A 22,420-nucleotide genomic window follows, 5' to 3' on the forward strand; every position below is an offset into this window, starting at 1 on the left:
GATACCCTTACAAATTCTAAAATGTAAGCCCCATTCCAGAAATTAAATTATACACCAAAATATTTTCTCCAAATACGAATGACTTTTAAACTGTATAAAAGATAAAAATTTATACAGTAAAAAAAACCCTTTCCAATTATAAAATTTCCTCACAAAACCTCCTTATGTTTTTAATTCTTTACTGATTTGATTTAGATTTTTTTAAAAACAAATTTAAGTGGTTGGAATCATCTTTTTCATTTAAATTTCATAAGAAAGAGAATCACAATGCACATTCCCTGACCAGATTGTGTATAGCCTATTTATTTGAAATGCTCGATTCCATATGGATTTCTTCTCCTTTATTTATAACTTCCAGAAAGGATTCTAATAAGCCAGCAACTCAAGGGCAACCAATTTGAAATCTAAGCCCTGAGAGCATAATACCTCAGGTCTGCCACCTGTGATGTTTTCTAGACGGACCGGAGAAGGCACACGAAGCTGGAAGGCCTGTGTAGAGCCTGCACCAACTTTGAGCCACAAGTGGGTGGTCCACTGAGGTCAGGGTTAAAGTTCACAGAATAATTTGGAAATTATTCTCAGCTTGGATCTCGTTTATGAGGTCTGAGAATACACCCTTTAATTAGAATGCGATTTCCAAAGCAGCCACTCCCTTGACTTTCCAGAGCCCGGTTATTCTCAGAAAAGTAAAAACAGCCTCATCACACTGACAGCTAACAGTCCCCTATAAATTATGCCTTAAACATCTAACAAAGAAGGCAGCAGGCATCTGGGACAACAGAGACATTAGCGGCCAGCCCTCACTCACCACTCTCAAGAACAGATAAGAAAAAAGTCTCATTAAACAGTCACTCCCCTTCACTTCTTGCTTATGCAGCTGAACTGTCCCATGGAAGCTTGGAAAAAGAGTGGGCTGCACATTTGAAAATGTTCCCACACCCTAGCCGGCCTCATTTTTCTGATGATGCCTCCATCCAGCCAACCTCGCACTACAGTGGGAAACTAAAATCAATTCCATGAGAGCAGGCTGTCCGCCTCTTCCACGGTGCTCAGGGAGCCACATAGGACTCTGGCACAGGAGCCAGCCCAGTCCTGACTCACCACAGATGTTCCCCTCCTCCCCCATGCAGCTCTGAGCCACCGCCTTCTTTCCAGGGCCTATTGTTATTACAAAAGACTCACTGGGCCCCCAAAATGGGCTAGATGCTGAAGCATCTCCCTAACTGCAGGGTTAAGAGAGACAGATGTTAAATGACACAGAGATGGCCAGCGACTCAATGGGGAAAGCCAAAGATGGAAAGTCAGGCTAGGTTTGTAGAGTTTAGTGTCTGGGAGTTGGAACAGCAGAAGCTATTAGATTATCAAACTTGCAAATGCTATCCAGACTTAAATCGGTTTTAAAGATGACATACAATGCTCCATCCCAGCAAATCGAGATATCAAACTTTTCTGTAGACCCAACAGAGTAGCCTTTGTCTAGAAAAGTATGACCAGGAAAATAACAAAAATGTAGTTTTTGAACTCTGTCATCAGAATTCACAGTCCAAAGTCACCCACAAATATCTGGAAATTCTTGGCAACATGTTTTGGGCCAGAGAACAATACTGTCTTTGGCCATTATCTTTCAATATCCATTCATCTGTCAGTTTTCCCAGCAGCCCTCTCAGAGGGGGCCATAAAGCTCTCTCTCTGCATTCCTTCAGTGCATTCCTTCTAGTAGGCAACTAGACAGTTGTTCCCAAATACTCCACTGCCCCATGGTACAGGCTGCATCGTCATCTCAATAAAGAATTTCATGCACTTTACAATATTTTCTTTTTATCATTGTCCATGCAACCAGTATAGACAATAGAGAGAGGAGTTCATTTTAAATCCATTCCCTTTAATGGTATGAATTCTGCAACTAAAATGAGCTTCATCAAATAGCACAAAAAAGTTTTAACATGTTAATATGACTTGCCACATCCTTACACAACAGTACTTATATGTTGGGTTTTGTCCTAAGAGTTCTTACTCACGTTTTCCTAGTGTGGGCCCTGGGAAGGGAGATTAGGGGAATAAATCAATTAAATGAAACACACACACTTAAAATTCTGTGACTATGGGAAAAAAAAAAAAAAGAGCAAACAATTATGCCTCCCAAAAGGTGAAGTTAAAATTGTCTGTAAGACCCCTTCTCGCTCTAACTCTCTGGTTGTTTGGGAAATCATAGATAAAATATGCCAGTATCTCACAAAACCTTAAGTTTCACAACAGTAGAGTCAATATTTAGATAGAGGACAACCAATATATGTTTCAGCGATAAATGTTTACTTGAAATAATGTTTATTTGATTCTTTGGAGAAAGCTATATAAATCTCGCTCCTCACAAATTTCTGAGTTTCATTTCCTTTCTATTCCCTTCCCAAATAGAAAGGTGTAAAAAACCAAAATGGTTCTAAAATTAAACTAAAACACACTCACTTTTAGAACTTTTGTTTGAAAACTTGAAGTCTCCTTCAGTACTGTTTCTATTGTTATTTTTTGTTTTCTACAAAGTTGGCTTTTTCCTTCTACCTGCTTTTTTTCTGTTTGGTTTCAGTTAAGGACAGATACTGGGCATTCTAGAGAGGAAAGGCAATATTCCAAGATTCAAAGTAAATGTAACATGTAACACGAAAAAGGGTCTGTATTATGAAGTTGTCTGAAGTGAAGAATTAAATTAAAAAAAAATAAAGTAAAACAACGCTTGATTCCCAGAATAAAACTTCTCCTCTGTCTACTCCGGAAAACTGAGAAGTGACACGATAATTCTGTTACCATGAATGAGAATTTCAAAAGATGTAGTACTCCTATGCCCTTCCAGGTGTGGTACAGTAGTGTTCTTTCTACTTACACATTCACTACAGAAAATTGTTCATTATATGGCAAATTCATCTTGAATCCACCTGGGGGAATTTAGCGACCAGAACAAGTAAAACCTGACATTGACAGGCATTCTGAATAGCACTCAAAAGATACTGACATTTCAGTGTATTCCCAGAGTAAAACAAAACTAAACCAAAGCTTCTTATATATTCTACAGAGCAATTTTAAGAAGAGAAAGAGAATAAAAAGAAGCCAAGTAGTGATAAAAGTGTTAACTGTAAAAAACAGGTTGGAATCATTTGGAACCGCACGGCATTACCAAAGCACTACTCATCGTCCTTTACCTCCGTCTTTATCTTTTTAGTTTCACAGTCTATTTATACTTCGAACTGTCTGACTTCTACTTAGTCACTGCTCAAGAAGGTATTAAGTTTTGTTTAAGTCTCTCTGAGGATGGAGTCCAAAATGTATAGGTCAATTCTTCCTTTTTAAAGATGGGATGAAAGCTGACAGTATTATTTATACCCTACTTTTAGCGCTGCATTTTAAAAGACTCATGAAAAACACTTTCAGATGAACTCTGTTGATTTACAGATTTCTAGCAGAATTATATCAGACGATTAACTGAGAGCATATTATCATAGTCATGTCCCCAAAGCACTCCAGTTTCCTCCAAAAATACTTACTTCTGATGAGTTTGTCATCTGAACAATTTCCCCAAATGGACTGGTCTTGCATCTCTCCATGTGTGAAGCAGCTATCAGTGGCTTGAGTTATATCTCTCTCAGTATTTTCTTTATCACATTTTTCTAAAAAAAAATATATATATATATATTTATTATCATTAAATGTTACATATTTTTCTCTATCTTTTCATTTTATAGATTTTTTTAAAAAATGCTTCTAAATCTGCCATAATTTAAAGAAATGGGAGCAGTATCTCTAGTAACTGTTGCATATGTTATTGACTCAATAGCAGAGCTTTATTGAGCACCTACTATATGGCTAGCAGTGAAGATTTTACTGTAAAAATTATGTTAAGATTATTGTAAAGAAGTCGTTGAAACAGCAAATGATCTGCCATAATAGAAAAATGTGGAACGGGTACATCAAGGATCGAAGTGAGTCCATACATGCAGAGGGCAGGGGTGGCAGGGAAAGCATCAAAGAAGATGAGAGATTTATATGTGGGTTTATGGGTTCTCAAGGGGGAAGCCAAGAAGTAAGGAAAAGTAATGTCTTATTAGGAACATAACTCAGGCAAAAAGCAGGCTGTAACATAAGGTACAATTAACATTATAAGAGATCTAGAGCACTAAAAAAAAGGTTCAAAGGAAGAAAAAGAAACTCATCAGTATTGAAAGCTCAAGAAAGGTGCTATAGAAAATGGTGCATGTTGGATGGTCTTTAAGATCAGAAGGAATTCTCAAAGTAGAGATGGGAGAAAGGCCATTCCAGGTGGAAAAACAGCATGGGTTAACTCAAAAAGCAGACACCTGGGCAAAAGTTCCAACTTTCTGCACTGTGAAGTACTTAAAGAGGGATATTAGGAAATAAGATGGTAAAGGTTTGAACAGGGACATGCTATGCATAATTGAATATCAAGGTGAAAAATCTGGACCTTATTTCAAAGTGAAATAAATAAGTGATAGTAGCCACTGAATCTTTATGAATTGTCTAATCAAAGCCACACATAAGAAAGATTAATGAACTCGTACACACCAGTGGTTCTCTATCCTGACTGTACTTTAACTCACTCAGGGGACTTTTAAAAAAAGATTCCTGGGCCCCATGACCTAAAATTCTAATTTAATTTGGGGGAAGGGGGCTTAGGTGATTCTACTATACTTACATCCTTGAGAATCGCTGGAGTATGGATGCATCTAAGAGGGAGAGCAGAGTAAGGGAAACTAAAAGGGAAACTTAGCACAGTCCAGGTAGAAGTTGATGAGAGTTTCAACAACTGGATAAAAAATGGGAAAGGAGGTAATTGGGAGAAAATAACTAGAGGATTCACAGATTATCAGAGAAGATGGGATTGGAGCTGACTGAGTTCTCTTAGTCTGGAGTTGACTGGAAAAACCTAGAGACCAGGAGAATAATTTTAAAAAAATATATTTGTACATGGTAGATGTCTGGGCATCGTACTATGCTGTGGGGATACAATCAGTTACGAGACACAGCCCAGGCCTTCATGGAGTTTACAGTCTAGTGGATGAGTTTAGTGTTGAACATTTGAATCTGCAAGACACAAATAACATATAGCAAGAAACAGTCATCTTCCTAAATCTGATTGCTGAAGCCATTCAAATGAATACACTCACCAAAAGAATGAGTATATTAAAAGAAGACTGTCAAGGGGGGTCTGTACAATTAGAAAGGAGTCAGAGAAGGAAGAAAAACTAGATAATGTCAAGCCATGGAAGCAAGGAAAGGAAAGAGATTCAAACAGAAGTTGTTAGTCAACTGTAGTAATGTTTCCAGTGGAAGGAAAAATTTCTGCATATGCAGAAATTTCTCATGTACCATGGGGATTTCACAATTGAAAAGTTCTGCAATAAAACACATTTCAACACATGAAAATGCCCGGACACTCAGGAATAAGTCCAGAGGCTAAGATTTCTGAAAAAAATAGGGTCTTCAATGCTAAGTATTTTTAGAAAGCAAAACCATATTCAGATAGCAGTAAAATATAAATTAGAAGCATGCTAAACCAATATGTTCTAGATTTATGTAACATTTACTCAGCATTATCCTAGAGAAAATGTAATCTTCCTGAGATGTGTTACTTTCAATTAAAATCTTGACTTTTTTAAACAACTCTAGAAATCTTTCCACTGCTACAGTCAACCCAAGGCCTTTCTGAGATGATCAACAGAAAAGATTTTTCTACCAACTCACTAGTACACAGGAACTCTCTCACCGCAGAGTCCTACATACTTGCTGCTACTGTCATGTAGCTGACTGCCGCCAGGTGTCATGCTAGTAGGCTTGATTCAATTAGTAACTCTAATTGTAGCTGAATGAAATTAATTATATAATTTTGAGCTGTTCAAGTTTAATTCCATTAAAATTAATTCATGAAACCAGGGTATTATGAGGCATTGCTGACTGAAAGAAAATAGGTATGAATAAAGCCTCTAGACACACTTGACTCACATTTGAATCATGTCCAATATTCAAGTGCTAAAACACAGACCCTCTCAACTCTCCATTGACTAAATGAAAATGCCATGTGATCCATACACACATAACTTAGTAGTGACCCACTACTAAGAGGAAAATAAAGTTCTTCCTGCTCTGAATACTTATTAAGAGACAGTTATCACATTTTTTTTGAAGTTTCCTTATCTGTGAAATTCTAGAATTAGATGATCCCAGGAGTCCTCAAGTTGAAAAAGAAAAATTATCATCCTCTGTCTCATTATATTCAAGAAATTATAAATATGTAACTACTATTAAATCATAATCATCAGTCTATCCAATTTTGCCTCCTTTGAAAACTAAATGTCTTAGCTCAAAAGTTAGTCTGACCAATCACAAGAAATTGAAACTGTGATTAAACATCTTCCAACAAACAAAAGTCCAGAACCAGATGGCTTCACAGGTGATTTCTATCAAACATTTAGAGAAGAGCTAACACCTATCCTTCTCAACCTCTTCCAAAAAATTGCAGAGGAAGGAACACTCCCAAATTCATTCTACGAGGCCACCATCACCCTGATACCAAAACCAGACAAAGACACTGCAAAAAAAGGAAAGTACAGACCAATATCACTGATGAATATAGATGCAAAAATCCTCAACAAAATACTAGCAAACAGAATCCAACAACACATTAAAAGGATTATACACCATGATCAAGTGGGATTTATCCCAGGGATGCGAGGATTCTTCAAAATACGCAAATCAATCAATGTGATACACCGTATAAACAAACTGAAGAAGAAAAACCATATGACCGTCTCAATAGATGCAGAGAAAGCTTCTGACAATATTCAACACCCATTGATGATAAAAATTCTCCAGAAAGTGGGCATAGAGGGAACCTACCTCAACATAATAAAGGCCATATACGACAAACCCACAGCCAACATCATTCTCAATGGTGAAAAACTGAAACCATTTCCACTAAGATCAGGAAAAAGACAAGGATGTCCACTCTCACCACTATTATTCAACATAGTTTTGGAAGTCCTAGCCATGGCAATCAGAGAAGAAAAAGAAATAAAAGGAATCCAAATCAGAAAAGAAGTAGTAAAATTGTCACTGCTTGCAGATGACATGATTCTATACATAGAGAATCCTAAAGATGCCACCAGAAAACTGCTAGAGCTAATCAATGAATTTGCTAAAGTTGCAGGATACAAAATTAATGCACTGAAATCTCTTGCATTCCTATACACTAATGATGAAAAATCTGAAAGAGAAACTAAGGAAACACTCCCATTTACCACTGCAACAAAAAGAATAAAACACCTAGGAATAAACCTACGTAGGGAGACAAAAGACCTGTATGCAGAAAACTATAAGACACTGATGAAAGAAATTAAACATGATACAAACAGATGGAGAGATATACCATGTTCTTGGATTGGAAGAGTCAATATTGTGAAAATGACTACACTACCCAAAGGAATCTACAGATTCAATGCAATCCCTATCAAATTACCAATGGCATTTTTCACAGAACTAGAAAAAAAAATCTTAAAATTTGTAAGGAGACACAAAAGACCTTGAATAGCCAAAGCAGTCTTGAGGGGAAAAAACGGAGCTGGAAGAATCAGACTCCCTGACTTCAGACTATACTACAAAGCTACAGTAATCAAGACAAATGGTACTGGCACAAAAACAGAAATACAGATCAATGGAACGGGCTAGAAAGTCCAGAGATAAACCCACGCACCTATGGTCAACTAATCTATGACAACAGAGGTAAGGATATACAAAGGAGAAAAGACAGTCTCTTCGATAAGTGGTGCTGGGAAACCTGGACAGCTATATGTAAAAGAATGAAATTAGAACACTCCCTGACACCATAAATAAAGATAAACTCAAAATGGATTAAAGACCTAAATGTAAGACTGGACACAATAAAACTCTTAGAGGAAAACATAAGAAGAACACTCTTTGACATAAATCACAGCAAGATCTTTTTTGATCCACCTATTAGAGTAATGGAAATAAAAACAAAAATAAACAAATGGGACCTAATGAAGCTTAAAAGCTTTCGCAAAGCAAAGGAAACTACAAACAAGACAAAAAGACAACCCTCAGAATGGGTGAAAATATTTGCAAACGAATCAACGGACAAAGTATTAATCTCCAAAATATATAAACAGCTCATGCAGCTCAATATTAAAAAAACAAACAACCCAATCCAAAAATGGGCAGAAGACCTAAACACATTTCTCCGAAAAAGATATACAGGTTGCCAACAAAGACATGAAAGGATGCTCAACATGATTAATCATTAGAGAAACGCAAATCAAAACTAAATGAGGTATCATCTCACACCGGTCAGAATGGCCATCATCAAAAAATCTAGAAACAATAAATGCTGGAGAGGGTGTGGAGAAAAGGGAACTCTCTTGCACTGCTGGTGGGAATGTAAATTGTTACAGCCACTATGGAGAACAGCATGGAGGTTCCTTAAAAAACTACAAATAGAACTACCATACGACCCAGCAATCCCACTACTGGGCATATACCCAGAAAAAAACATAATTCAAAAAGACACATGCAGCCCAATGTTCATTGCAGCACTATTTACAATAGCCAGGTCATGGAAGCAACCTAAATGCCCATCAACAGATGAATGGATAAAGAAGATGTGGTACATATATACAATGGAATATTACTCAGCCATAAAAAGGAACGAAATTGGGTCATCTGTAGAGACGTGGATGGATCTAGAGACTGTCATACAGAGTGAGGTAAGTCAGAAAGAGAAAAACACACGTCGTATATTAACACATATATGTGGAACCTAGAAAAATGGTACAGATGAACCAGTTTACAGGGCAGAAAGAGCAACAGAGATGCACAGAACAAACGTATGGACATCACGGGGGGAAAGTGGTGGTGGTGGTGGGATGAATTGGGAGACTGGGATTGACATATATACACTAATATGTATAAAATGGATAACTAATAAGAACCTGCTGTACAAAAAAGTAAATAAAATAAAATTAAAAAAAAAAAAAAGTTGGTCTCAGGCTTTTGCTATAATCCATAGAACCCAGCCCAAAGCAAGGCTCAGAAAAAACTCCAAGTTTAAATTGACTTGCTAATTCACCACTTTTATAAACTTCTGTGACCACTTGGCTGTTCTGTGATTTCCTAACATATCTATTTTTATTTTATTAACATCTCTTTAATATTTAATGGAATACCAATATGGAAGCCTCATAAATGGTGTGCAGTTATATCTAATATTGAATAAATGCAATGAGAGTGAGATTTAATTGATAGATAACTGTAAAATGGGCCCCATGATGTCCAGCCACAGAACCAATCTTACTACAACTTTCAATAGGTTTGGGTTAGCCACTACTCATTAAGATGACAAAATAGCAATTTCTAATAACAGATTTCTGTTATCAGTGTAGACTGTCTATCACTTCTGAATTGCAGCAGCAGAAGCCATAGTCCTTATTTAGTTAATTCCTTTCTGGCTTTATGAAGGTTTGTAGTTGCAATTCAACTGCTATGTGGGCCCAAAAGACATATCCCAAGAGCAATCAAGTAATTTCAATGATGCAAAAAATCAACCTGTATCTTTCTACAAGGTTTCTATATACACATCCATTCTTCCCCAACTATATATATATAAGCACTCCTTCCCAACTTAGCAACTTTCTCTTAACAGGGGACCTTATCTCAATGATGCTGTTCTTCCACGCCAATGGTTCTCTACCACAGAGCACTTTAAACATAAAGATACACAAGTCCCAACCTCAGGGGTCCCAATTCAGGTGGTATGCGGGGAGGGGGGTGTCATCATCATATATGGCCAGGTTTGAGGGGCACTGTGCTAGGTAAGCTCTTCTGTACTATACAACTTACAGAAAACTTAGAAGAACCCATCGAACACTGAGACACAGACCTTGCTTCTCATCCCCTTTGTCACAGTATTCCAAGTTATCAGAAAGTACAATTTTATCTAATCAGTAATTAATACAGAGGTATTTAGTCCTGTCTCTGTGTCAGGACAACTCTGAGAATACAAAACCTGAATTACATATAACATTAAACAGTCCCACTAATAGATAAACATATAAGAAATATGTTTTCAATATTAATACAAAAATTGCAGACAGCTTAAAAATAGCACTAGAACAAAGGATAGTCATATACCACTGGCATCTGCTACCAAAAGGCTAGCTTCCCAGCATTCTCTTGTGCCTCCACTGAACAGGGGCAATGTGGAAGAATCTTTGGATAAGGGGAAAAAAGCTTGGTCCCTGACAACGAATCCTCTTGCTGGGAAGACCAAACATATACACAAAACAATCAAGCAACTACAAAACAGAAGCGAATGAAAACTGCCCTGGGTCATAATTCTGGCTCAGAAACTGACCAGCTTTGTAACTGGGGCTGGGTCTCATTCTCTTTATCCAGAAATGAAGGCACTGAGCTGGATGGTTGCAGAGAACTTTTTTGGCTCTAAAAATCTGTAAATCTGAGTCTGCGCAAGTCTAAACAACAGAGCCAAAGCTTCATATACACACTGTAGGGTGTTTAGAATGAAGTGGAGAAAAACCTAGAAAACCCTCTGTAAAGCACTGGATTTGAGTTAATTTTCAAAGAAAATGATGAGCATGAATTACACCAAAGAGTCAAAGGAAAAAAGTAATAGTTCTAAAGGATCAATTTAACTATAATATGTCCTACTCAGAAATGACTGTCTATCTTACAGGATCAATACTCTTTATTTTTTGCTATTTTTCTAAAGAAGGGCATGATGGTGAGAAGCAATCTGTCTCCAATCTTGATTTTTCTTGCTAAAGGATAATGAGACAGATTCAGGTAAACAGAATTTCCATTTGATTTAAAATTGTATAATATTTTACCTAGTTGGCATTATCTAAATTTAAAGCTTTGCGAGTTTTACTTCTCTCAGGCAGTTGGGGAATAAAATAAGTGAATGGTGGTTAAAAAGAGAGAAAAATCTAAATGTATTAAAAGTAAGTCAATTGGATAATAATACATGTAAAATATTATATGTGCCATATAAGAGCCACTCAGCTGGTACGTAGTCATTAAATAAGAAAAAAAGGAAAGAAAAAATGCTTCCTTTTGTTGAAAGAATTAATGAATTATTATAATTACAGTATTAGCAATTTTCAAAGGACTTTAATATATAATATTTATTTGATCTTCAGAACCCATCAACCATACAATAAAGAAAACGTTAGCTCAATTTTACTGATGAGACTACAGAGTAAGTCTCAGAAATAGATATTCAATTGGAAATAGAATGATGAAATGCAGAGTTGGAAAGGATCTTGCAGCTCAGCTAATTTCATATCCCTCCCAGGATAGAAAGCCCCCTGCAATACTAAGTCTTTCTCCGCAATTCCAAGGAATGATATCCCATAAAGGAACATATTCTATTCTTCGTCAGTTTGATTCAGTAGTAAGTTGTTCTTTATTTTGAGCATAAATACTCCGACAGGTGATCTTTAACTAGTTCTAGTTCTGCCCACTGTAGGTAGAAATAATAAACTTAAACTTACTCCTATAAGACAATCATTCAAACTATTGATGAGGGATTTTTTTTTCCCAACAGTTTGTCGTCAAGCACATTTATTATCTCAATAGTTAAACGGTTTTAAAAAATAAGAGTAACAAGAATTTAGTAATGTCGTATGAGGATGAAATGAGCTTGTCAAAGTTACGAATGAACTTTTAAAACATGTACAATACTGTTCATGCCATGGTTTTCCAAGAAATAGAGACAATATTGTCACCTAAAAGTCCAGATATTTGAATCCTTCCTGATAAATAAAGACTCTCATTAGGTTCTCTGAGACAGAAATACTATCCTTAAACTGTACTTTTTGCTGGAGAAATGGTTAAGAGCACAGGATCTGAAATCAGAGTGCCTGGGTCCACCACTAACTATGTGAGTCCTGAGCAAATTACGTAACCTTTGTCAGATTCTTAATCTTTAAAATGGGAATAACACCAGTACCTACATCAGAAGGTGGATGCGGAAATAAACGGAACCATGCCGGGAAAGCAGAGTGTCTGGTATACAATAAGGGCTCATTCACACTTGCTATTAGTATTACATTAAGTGTCATTACAATAAGCACCTTTTTAAAACCTTAGGGATACGGTTGAGGACAGTATCTATCTATTCAGTAATCCCTATGTAAGAAACTGTGCTAGAAATCTGTTTCCAGACTGAATATAAGGAAAACTATTCCTTCCTCTGAGAAGCTATATGTTATTTTTTTTTCCTTATGGACAATGAAAATCATATGAGGGACAAATGTTTTCTTTTTGCCTCAAATTTGCAGACAAAATTGAGTAACCGGGTTGGACCCTACAGTTATACCTGTACATTTCTATTTTCCCTCAGGTTTGGATCTCCTGGGCTACCATACTTCCTATTATTCTGTTTGAATCTCTTTTTAAAAATGTACTCTTATGGGCTTCCCTGGTGGCACAGTGGTTGAGAGTCCGCCTACAGATGCAGGGGACGCGGGTTCGTGACCCGGTCCGGGAGGATGCCGCATGCCGCGGAGCGGCTGGGCCCGTGGGCCATGGCCGCTGGGCCTGCGCGTCCGGAGCCTGTGCTCCGCAATGGGAGAGGCCACAACAGTGAGAGGCCCGCGTACCGCAAAAAAAAAAAAAAAAAAAAAAAAAAAAAAAAGTACTCTTATAAGTTACCTCAAATGTTCTTTTGAACTAGGCAGAGGTAGGTGTAAATGCACGAGCCAATCATCAAGTACGTTGGTCTACCTGTTATCCGTACTTTATATGCTTACTTTGCGAAGAACTAATATAAATGCTGGTCCTTGGCAGATATCCTTATAAAACCTCATAAAACTTAATCAGTATATAATTCACTCAGTTCTTATAGAAAGGAGCACTAGCAGCTTTCTTCATGCTTAAAATTTGGGACTGTTGCATGTTAGATCTACTTCAATTAAATATTTGATTTTAATCTATGATAAATCATTTATAATCTACATAATATGTAGATTCTTACTGCTATGCAATCTATATTCATACCTCCTTTATCTGTAAACTTTAAACCATTTCATTTTTACTCTTCCATTCAAATACCAGCATTATTTCAGATCATCTATGTGTACTCCAGATTATGAAATCTCAAGGAATCTGAGACTAAAATGTCTGGGAAAAGTAAAAAAAAAAAAAAAAAAAATCTGGGTCTCTATTTCCCAGAGGCCAAGAACAATGTGGAAATCTACAAATGCTTCCCAAATGTAACCTTTAAAAACCAAAGATAAGGCAGCTTTCAGGAAGACCTGAGGCTCTGGAATTCTACTTCTTCACTGATCCAAAAAAAAGAAAAAAAAAAAAAAAATCCCTCAAGCTTAATGACCTTTAAGAAACACTGCAAAGCCTACCTGCTTAGCCTAATGTTCTAACACAGATTAAAATCTCATTGTCCAAATCAACATTTTAAGATAACCAAAGCATTTTTAACAGATGAATGAGCATATGCACAAAATTTTGTAATTTTATAAGTTATTATATAATCAGATATACTATGTTTGTTGAATGAATTAAATGCTTAAATCAATTTAATCAACTAATCGTTATTACCATTACTTTGAAAAATAATAAGATTCTGAGCAAAATCTAAATTCACTCCTTCAAAGGGCTTCTTATGCGTTTAGCAGCTTATGGTGTGTTTCGATTCAAAAGAATGAGAAAAATGACATTGACTCAACTAGTTTACAGGTTGGGGGTGGGTAGAGAACAGCAGGTTTTATACACAGCAAAGGGGAAAACAATTACAAAAAAATTACATGGATATGCAATTGAATACAGATACGCAAATGAATAGGTGCAAAATGCAGCAGTATTGCAAATAATCTCACAATAATCTGGGCTCTAAATAAATGGGGGGAGAAAGAAGTAGACACTTTCCATTGTAAAAAAAGTAGTGGGGAGGTTAGATAAAGGCAGGGTGATGCAGGGGACCAGGACACATTATCTCAGTTATCTTAATCTCCTGCAACTCTTACATCTAAATCTAAAGTTCCTCATCCTAAAAAAGTATTTTCAGGATAACTGAACCCTGACTCCTGCCTCCTCAGATACAAGTTCAATTGTGTTCTTTCTACCAGCAAATATACTCATATTAGAGCCAAACTCTCATAGGCTCATGGAATTTGGAGTGACATGGGCTCATAAAGATCTCTTAGCCCAACCTGAAAACATGAACTCAGTTAAAAACAATCAACATTCAGCATTGCCAGGAATAAGCCAAGGAGAGTAGGCATGAATACTTCCAGGGATAGGGAAACAGCCTCAGAAGACAGCTTACTTCAACTTAGGACGCCTTAATTATTCAAAGACTTCTCCACAATTGTCTAAAATCTACTTACAGTTTTCACTGATTCATCATATTTTGCTTTTTGCAATCAAAACCTAATCTTCCCTCTTCCATATTCTATCCAATTTTATAAGCACGATAGTCTTCTTACTCTTATCTAAAAAGCTATCATGAAAGAATTTGCCTTACTGACTGTTGAAATCCAGAGATCCCATATCTATAGCAGCAGTTCCCCTACTCAGCAGTCAATTAACCCTGCTACAATATAAAAAGGAACTGAGGATATTACCTTCTTCCCCTTTTTTAAAACAAGGGTACACACCCATCTTTAGTATTTTTAGCATCATCATTATTCTAAGTGCCACAATTTTTAAAACTTTTCTGTTACCTCTCAGTTAAACTGAGTGATTTTATCAAGAACACTTTCTGCCCCAATCTCTCTGGTTAAGGAATAAACCCTTATTTGGCACTGTTACAAGAAGGAAGGCCAATGGCAGTCAAAAGTGAACCAAAGGAAGTTGTTTAATTTGTCAAGGCATTTGAAAGCTATGATTTGAGCCTGATCTTGAAATAAATGAGAGAGGATGGAGAAGAGCATTTCAAATAGTGGTGAAGCCACAAATAATTAGAGAATTTGCAGTATATTGAAATTGAGTTCTCGGACTTCAGAATGACGGATATGAGTTAGAAGTCAGGGGATACTTCCTCTCTGGTAATTCTCCTACAGGACAAAACCTGGAGCCTCTCATTTAATTCACCAACACAGCCTCTGACCTTCTGGACCATCTCTTTGGGGCACTGCCTACTTTAAATTCTCCTTTAAGACCACCAACCCATTTTGGTTTTACAACCTCTGCAATCTCATTAACTATCGCAGTTCCAGTCACCTCCAGGAGGATAACTTGTAGATCCATTACCTTCACCCTGATTCCTGCCCTGACCTGTAGATTTGGAGTTTCAACTCTACACGACTATATCTTTAGCAATTAACTTAATATTTCCCAAAATTCATCACCACTTCTCTTCAGTCCCCGCCTATTTCTCCAACTGTAGTCTGTATATTGGTCGATGGTATCCATGGAATCACTTTTAGCTCTCTATTTTCCCCTTATTTCCCCAGCCCCAACAATCAGTTACCAGACCCTGCTAGTTACAGCACCCCAATTTCTCTTAAATCTATACTTTCTCGCCCATACCCACTACCAGGGCCTCCCACCTTTTTCTGCTCCAACTGGAAATATTTTTCTAACACAAAGATTGAACGTGCTACTCCTTGGCTCAGTAAGAATTAAATTCATTTTGCATAGGGATGGAAAACTGTTATTTTAACATTGTACATATTTTAAGGTTGTCAACTCCTACACCTTTCCCATGCTCCATAATTTCACCTTGTATCTCAGTAAGAAATAAAGAGTAAAACCCCTCAGAAGATTTTCCTAAAATCCTGCATGTTGCTTGGATGATGTGATGGAAAAAATAAGAACAGGATAGGCCTATATTCATAGAGACCCAGAAGATTAAAGACTGATCCCCTATGAAAAAGAGTAGGAGACCCGTTTCTTGGAGTACAGAAAGTGAGGAGAGGAAGCTTGTTCCCCTGCCCTCTGCCACCTGCCTTCAGAGGGCCTGTCACCTGCTCAACCACAAGGTGCCTTATTTTTGGTGCTCAACACTGCATAATCCAAACCAAGAAGACCTACAAACTGTGCCTTCTTCAGCTGGGGTCACTCACAGCCCAACCCAGACAAAACTGACTCGTTATTCTGAGATTCGCTCTCAACCTCCAGAAGCCAGAACTGTACCAGTAAGCTGGCAACTGTCCATAAACTCAACTGTCACATGGTACTTGTCGTAATCTTGAATTGATATTTAGACAAGGGATTACAATTTAATTTGGCACACATGTAAACATCATCCTCTCTCTCACCTAGTTTACAAATTCCTTCCGGGCAGAACTATGTGTTGTACATTTTCAACCATCACGGGATTTTCTACATAGTAGGCGCACAAGAAATATTTGTTGACAGGGTTTCCTGTTCAAATATGTCGATATATTTGATAAAATATATGTGCTAGCATGAAAACGTATTTCAGACTTTATTCCTGAAACTACTTAAAAATCGGGCATAGGGCTTCCCTGGTGGCGCAGTGGTTGAGAGCCTGCCTGCCGATGCAGGCGACGCGGGTTCGTGCTCCGGTCCGGGAAGATCCCACGTGCCGCGGAGTGGCTGGGCCCGTGAGCCATGGCCGCTGAGCCTGCGCATCCGGGGCCTGTGCTCCGCAATGGGAGAGGCCACGACAGTGAGAGGTCCGCGTACCGCAAAGAAAAAATCGGGCATAAAAGCACATGCGTATGAATCATCTTACTTCAGGTCATGTGGGTGTGAATCTGAAAACAGAAGCGGACTGCGAGTAGAAACCACAAACAAAACTAATGTTAAAATAACTCTCCATAGTTCCTACTTAGTGAACTCTAAGCGACTAGAACCTGTAAAATACAACTCAGTTTCAAAAACTTACAGTAAAAAAGCTTACCTCCTTCAGGATGTGTATGCTAATGTCAGAAGAAAATATGAAAAGTTTAAGTAACTTCAGTAAAGTGTTAATGGCAAGAGAGAGAGGAGGGGGGAAAAAGAGAGACACAGAGCAAAAAAGGTAAAGACAGAGAAAATCATCTAAAACCCAGGACTGATTAAGATAGCAGGAAGGGCTGCAGCATCTTTTATCTGCTCCAATGAATCACCGAAGTTCAACTATCCAAACATCTAGACTCTAGCCAGTGCAGAATCAATCCCCCCTTAATAAAAATTGAGTAAAGATTTTTCGGAATAGAAACATAAAAATCACATCCCATGCCTTTATACAGTAGAATAATTACATTGCCTCAGAAAAACAATTTGGTTGAATTGTTTCCCTCCTCTGTTTGTTGTTGCTCTAACTAATTTTCCATTTGCAAATGGCCTAACTTTAGACTGTGACAATTTATGTGTTTCCTTTTCCCCAAAATCTTTTATTATAAAAATATAATGCTAGTAAAATAATTGCACACTTTTATTAGAACTTTCCATGAAATCACCTCACCAAGATCCAGGAAATGAGGTTCAAAGAAACAGGAAAGGCTCTTACACACCCAAAAATTCCACAGCTCCCCCAGTAGCCCTGTAAAGATCACTCAGTTATGTATATTAAATCCTTGTATGTGAACTGACCAAACAAGGCCAACAGGCATGATTCTTGCTGGCCAGAAACCATAGCCTTCTAACTGCACTGCTGGTCTCTCCAGCTCCCCATACAGCCTGGAACACGAGAGCAGTTGGTACAAAGACACTCTTCCCACACATGCTTAATCCTCCTCCCTTGCCCCAGCCCCTCCACTGCTTCCATTCTGCCAACTTCCAACCCTATGCTAATACAAAAAGTCCATTCTATCTGCTTCTATTCCCAAGGTCCCGAACGCTTCTTGCTGAGAAAGGCAATCAACCATGCTGACCGTGTCCACTAAAAATTCATGCTGTTCATTCTTTGTTAAGCCCTCAGTGTTACTGAGCAGTGCTTCTGTTTGCCCCAGATTGACTCCCTCTTGAATTCTTCATTCTTCCCAATCTTTTCTACACATCTCAAATTTCTTGACTCATCCTAACACGCCCCCTTGCTCTCAGCAAATGTTACATCTATTTTGCTGAGAACATCTAGGCCTTCAGTAATCTCTTTCTCACATGAAATTTTCTCTAGATGATCACTCATCGTTTTTTCCCACCCCCATCTCAAAGGGGAACATTCCCCACTTTCCTAAGACTGATCTCATCATCTCCTTCCTTCCTACAATTTTACTCTTTCAATTACAAACACCCACTGCAGCACCGTCCACCCCCATGCTCTTTCATCTTTTCTCTCTCTATCCCCTGGCTTTCTTTCCATTAGTGTGTGGTGGACATGCTCAAAATCCGCCCATCCAAAAGGAGCCTTCTATACCCCCTGCTTCTCCCTTAACAAACCAGAACTCTTCTCATCTTCCATGACCTCTAAACACCTAACACTTCTGTGACCAATCCTTACGGACTCTGTATTCTTTTCCTTCTCCTCCCAAAAGGGCAGCCATTCTCCCAAGTCTGTCTTCAGTCCTCTCTCTCTCACTCTTGTGCCCATCCATCAGCTACTTGGTGGTGAACTCGTAGTCTGTGCGCCTGACCCTCACCACTCTCCTAGTAACAAATTCTCTTTTTCAGTGGCCTACTGGCTATCCTGGCTTAAGGATAAGTTCCATGGAACCAACATGATCAAAAGAAGACTCAAAGGCTCCTCCCATGTTTCCACTCAGGCTAAAAAGCAAACGTGTGGATTACCTTACATTTCTACCTTTCCACCTTCTCCCATATTAAATATTTTGCCCAACCACATCAATTCCATTGAACAAAATTTAGACACTGTGCCTGGCTTTAGGAGATTCAAAAATGAATAAGTAAAAATCAATGCCCTGAACAATTTCTCACAGCAAGATAGAGCTCTATCCTACTTTTGCTATCGTTCTTAAATCCATATTCTCAATTCTACTCCCACTGGTACTGCCCTAGGTCCTCTTACCTTTTGCCAGGCTATTATAATAGCCTCCTGGAAAATCACTGCCTTCACTCTTGCCTCTCCCTCCAAAATCATCCTTTGAACTGTCACCAGATTTATTTTCCTAAAAACACCAATTTGGGCCTATCCTTACCCTATCAAGAACTTTCAGTGGCTCTATTGCCTACAGAAAGGACATACAAATTCCTCAGCGGGAAAATCAGGGCCCTCCTCAAAATTACTTTAGCTTATCTTTACAACTTTACCTTTTTCTCAGCTCCTTTAATGCAGCTCACACAGTGGTCTTAGTGAAGTCCTCCACACTCTGTAACAGTCCTTTCCAAGTCTTGCTTTCCACATCCATGTCCACAGAGGAGAGTTTGACTATGCTTCTTAGTCCAACTCAAATCAAAAGTTTTCTTTGAGGTCTTTCCAAATGCCCCAGCTAGAGATGCTTTCTCCCTCCCATGTTCTGCCATCATTTTCTTTGTGCCTCTGTTACAACCTTTCCATCTACCTTATATTATAGGTATGTGTAAACTTATTTATTTCTCCCATCACTCTGCAAGTCCCAGATTTCATTCATCAATCTATTTCTCTCTGTATCTGTCATATAGCATCATATATATCTATCTATAGATAGATAGATATGATGGAACATTCACAGAGCACCTGAATAAGGCAGAAATAAACGATGTGAAGACAAACAAAAAGGCTATAGTAGAGATGAAAATAGGTATTAAAAATTTATCCTCTGTACAAGTATCCTGAATTATAAACACAAACATATAAATGCTTTCCCTAGTCCCACCCTCCACCCTGACCCCCAAACCGATGCTGTTCATCGCCTTTTGCTGCCATGACTTACACTTGTTCTGGACAGCAATCAAGCCCTCCATTTACCCAATCATTTATTCCACAAATATATACTAGGGCCTACTTCAAGGTAGGGCCTCTCTCAAGATTTTGTGCCATCATCTTGTTTCTTAACATGGTCCCCTCCAGCTCAGTTCATACCATGCTATCCCTTAGAACTTTATTCGCAGTTCTCAACTCAAACACTTCAACCTCTCTAAACACTTTTTAGTCGTACCTTTTTTAACCACTTCCTTCCTCCCTCCCCTCTTAGTTTTTTCCCAGTTACATCCTCCCCTTACGCATTTGATTCTTTTACTTAGAAGGAAAATGACTATGCCTAGCTGATAAGGCTTGCACTTCTCTAACTAAACTTGTAAAATGAACGTTAGTTCCTTTAGGCATAAAGAGAATTGGGAATATAAAGTCCAAGGTGCTTGAAAATGCCCCCAAATCCTCTTCCAAATCTAGACAAGTTTCCTTATAGTTTTCCAGTTAAGGCTGTTCTTTCTCAAGCATCTGTATTCAAAATGTTTCACTCAATTTTGTTCTTAGTTATTTGTATGTGGTTGCCAGAATCATAAGAGTATGTTCTCTATAATTTATCATTGTAAATATATAAAATTTTCAACAATCTTTTGAGATTATGGAGGTAAACATAAGTTATCATTCTGTTTCTATGAGAAAAGATAATCCAGATTCCAAAAGTCCAATTTACAGGTGAATACAGCTCACATGCAAATTAGGGACTTCTTTCCGTATTATTGCATAATGCTGGGATCCTCAGAGAGAAGTGTAGGGTGGTGGGACAAAAATATCTGCTGAGGTGGGCAGAAGAAAGTATTAAAAGATCTATTTATTTACTTATTTTTATCTCATCCTTTTAAATTTTTATTCATATATTTCTTTTCTAATAGTCACAATATATTTGTACTATAGCACATATGATCTTGACAGGAAACTTTTTTGAGGATGAATACTCAGGCCTAGTTTTATTAATTGGGATATGGGATAAAAATGCTGGCGAGCTCTAAGAGACGGTACACGTGGAGTGATATGATTTAAAGTCCGGAATTTGAAAAAGGGACTTTTCTCAAGATTCTTTTAAGGCTTTCTACCAAATATATATATATATATATATGGCATGTCTTTCTACAGATAAAAGCCTCTAAAAACAATGATTCTCAACTAGAGATAAAGAGCACCTGGAGCTTGTTAAAAATGCAGATTCTTGAGTCTTACTCTCAAGATGCTGATTCTGTAACTCTGGAGTGGAGCCAAAGATGTCAGTAGCCTTGAGAGACTAGGATAGCAAGTCAACACCATCGACATTCTGGGCCAGATAATTCTTTGTTGCGAGGCGCTGCCCTGTCCTGTGTGTTGTCAGTTGTTTAGCGTTATCCCTGGCCTCCACCCACTACATCCCCGGAGCAGCCACCCCCACCCCTGTTACGACCACCAAACATGTCTTGAGAGGTTGCCAAATGTCTCCTGAAAGGCACTATTGTCCCCGATTGAGGACCAGAGATAGAAGCTGCCCAAAGATGACACACTTTGAGAAATGCCACTCTTAATCAAAAGGATAAAACGATATGATAAAAGTTGAAGAATATGGATATTACGAGCATACGTGGTATAATTGAAATAAACAGGCTTCCCATACAGGAAACCTGATTAGCCACTATAAATTCCTGACAAATCAGCTAAGCTTCTAAGTCAAAGCTCTTCTTGTGTAATTTCAACTTGAACATCTTCTCCCTAGCTTCTATTTTAAATTATTTTTAATTAACTTTACTGGCATTTTGCATCCTGCTATGAAAAGTCCGCCTAATAGTCTCAGAGGACTCTCCCAAGAGAGAAGAGTGCATTAAATCACACATTATCACATTAAAGAATATTCCAGCACACAGTCCAACAGTCTAAATCTTGGCAAATGCAATGGGGGAGGGAGGGGGGCTGCAGGGGCCGGGACAGGCTCAAGCGATTCGCAGTATCCAAAGCTGATTATCTTCAATTCATCCATCCACAGGAAAAAAAGCTGTATTCATTCTCTACTTCAACCACATTTACCACAAAACACCCTGATTTCTACTGTGTATGAGACCTTGGGCAAGTCACTTAAAGTCTCTGGACATCTCTTCTAGAAAGTGAGCCAGTTAGACTAAGTTATTTCTAAAGATCCTTCTAGTTACAAGTCACAAATATGGAAGCACTTAATCAAAAGACTCTTTCAACCACGTGGATTCGAATAACTTTTGCACAAAAAAGCAAATACCTATCAGGATTGATAACACAATGAATTTTAAGATGCTTGATCCAAAAAAGAAAAAAAATGAGAATTAGGTGAACCCCCTATACAAGAGCCATTCTCTCTTAAAACAAAAATAAGTTTGGCCCAAACTGTCCGTCACTTATCGAGACACTTACACACGTACTTTGCTTGAGAAGGCAAATCAAGTCAATCTTTCAGAAGTTCGTCATAAACAGGGAAATGGTTTTTAAATCACAGGTTTACTTCCTATTTTCTATAATAGAGATCACAAATCAGCTGCATACAGGCCATTTCCAGCCTGCAGGTGTGGTTGTTTTGTTTGGCCTGGATAAAAACTGAATTTAATT

General features: G+C 38.0%; 1 protein-coding gene across 2 annotated transcripts in view; it reads right to left on the minus strand.

Annotated features, from left to right (window-relative positions):
- Window positions 1-22,420, minus strand: part of MDFIC (MyoD family inhibitor domain containing) — a 98,641-nt gene that overhangs the window by 72,606 nt on the left and 3,615 nt on the right. For both annotated transcript variants that reach the window (XM_032643344.1, XM_032643345.1), the window contains exon 3: window positions 3,534-3,656. In XM_032643344.1, the coding sequence (XP_032499235.1) occupies window positions 3,534-3,656 (123 nt within the window). The remainder of the gene's footprint in view (window positions 1-3,533; window positions 3,657-22,420) is intronic.

The sequence above is a fragment of the Phocoena sinus genome, chromosome 9 (genome assembly GCF_008692025.1).
Source record: "Phocoena sinus isolate mPhoSin1 chromosome 9, mPhoSin1.pri, whole genome shotgun sequence".
NCBI lineage: Eukaryota > Metazoa > Chordata > Mammalia > Artiodactyla > Phocoenidae > Phocoena > Phocoena sinus.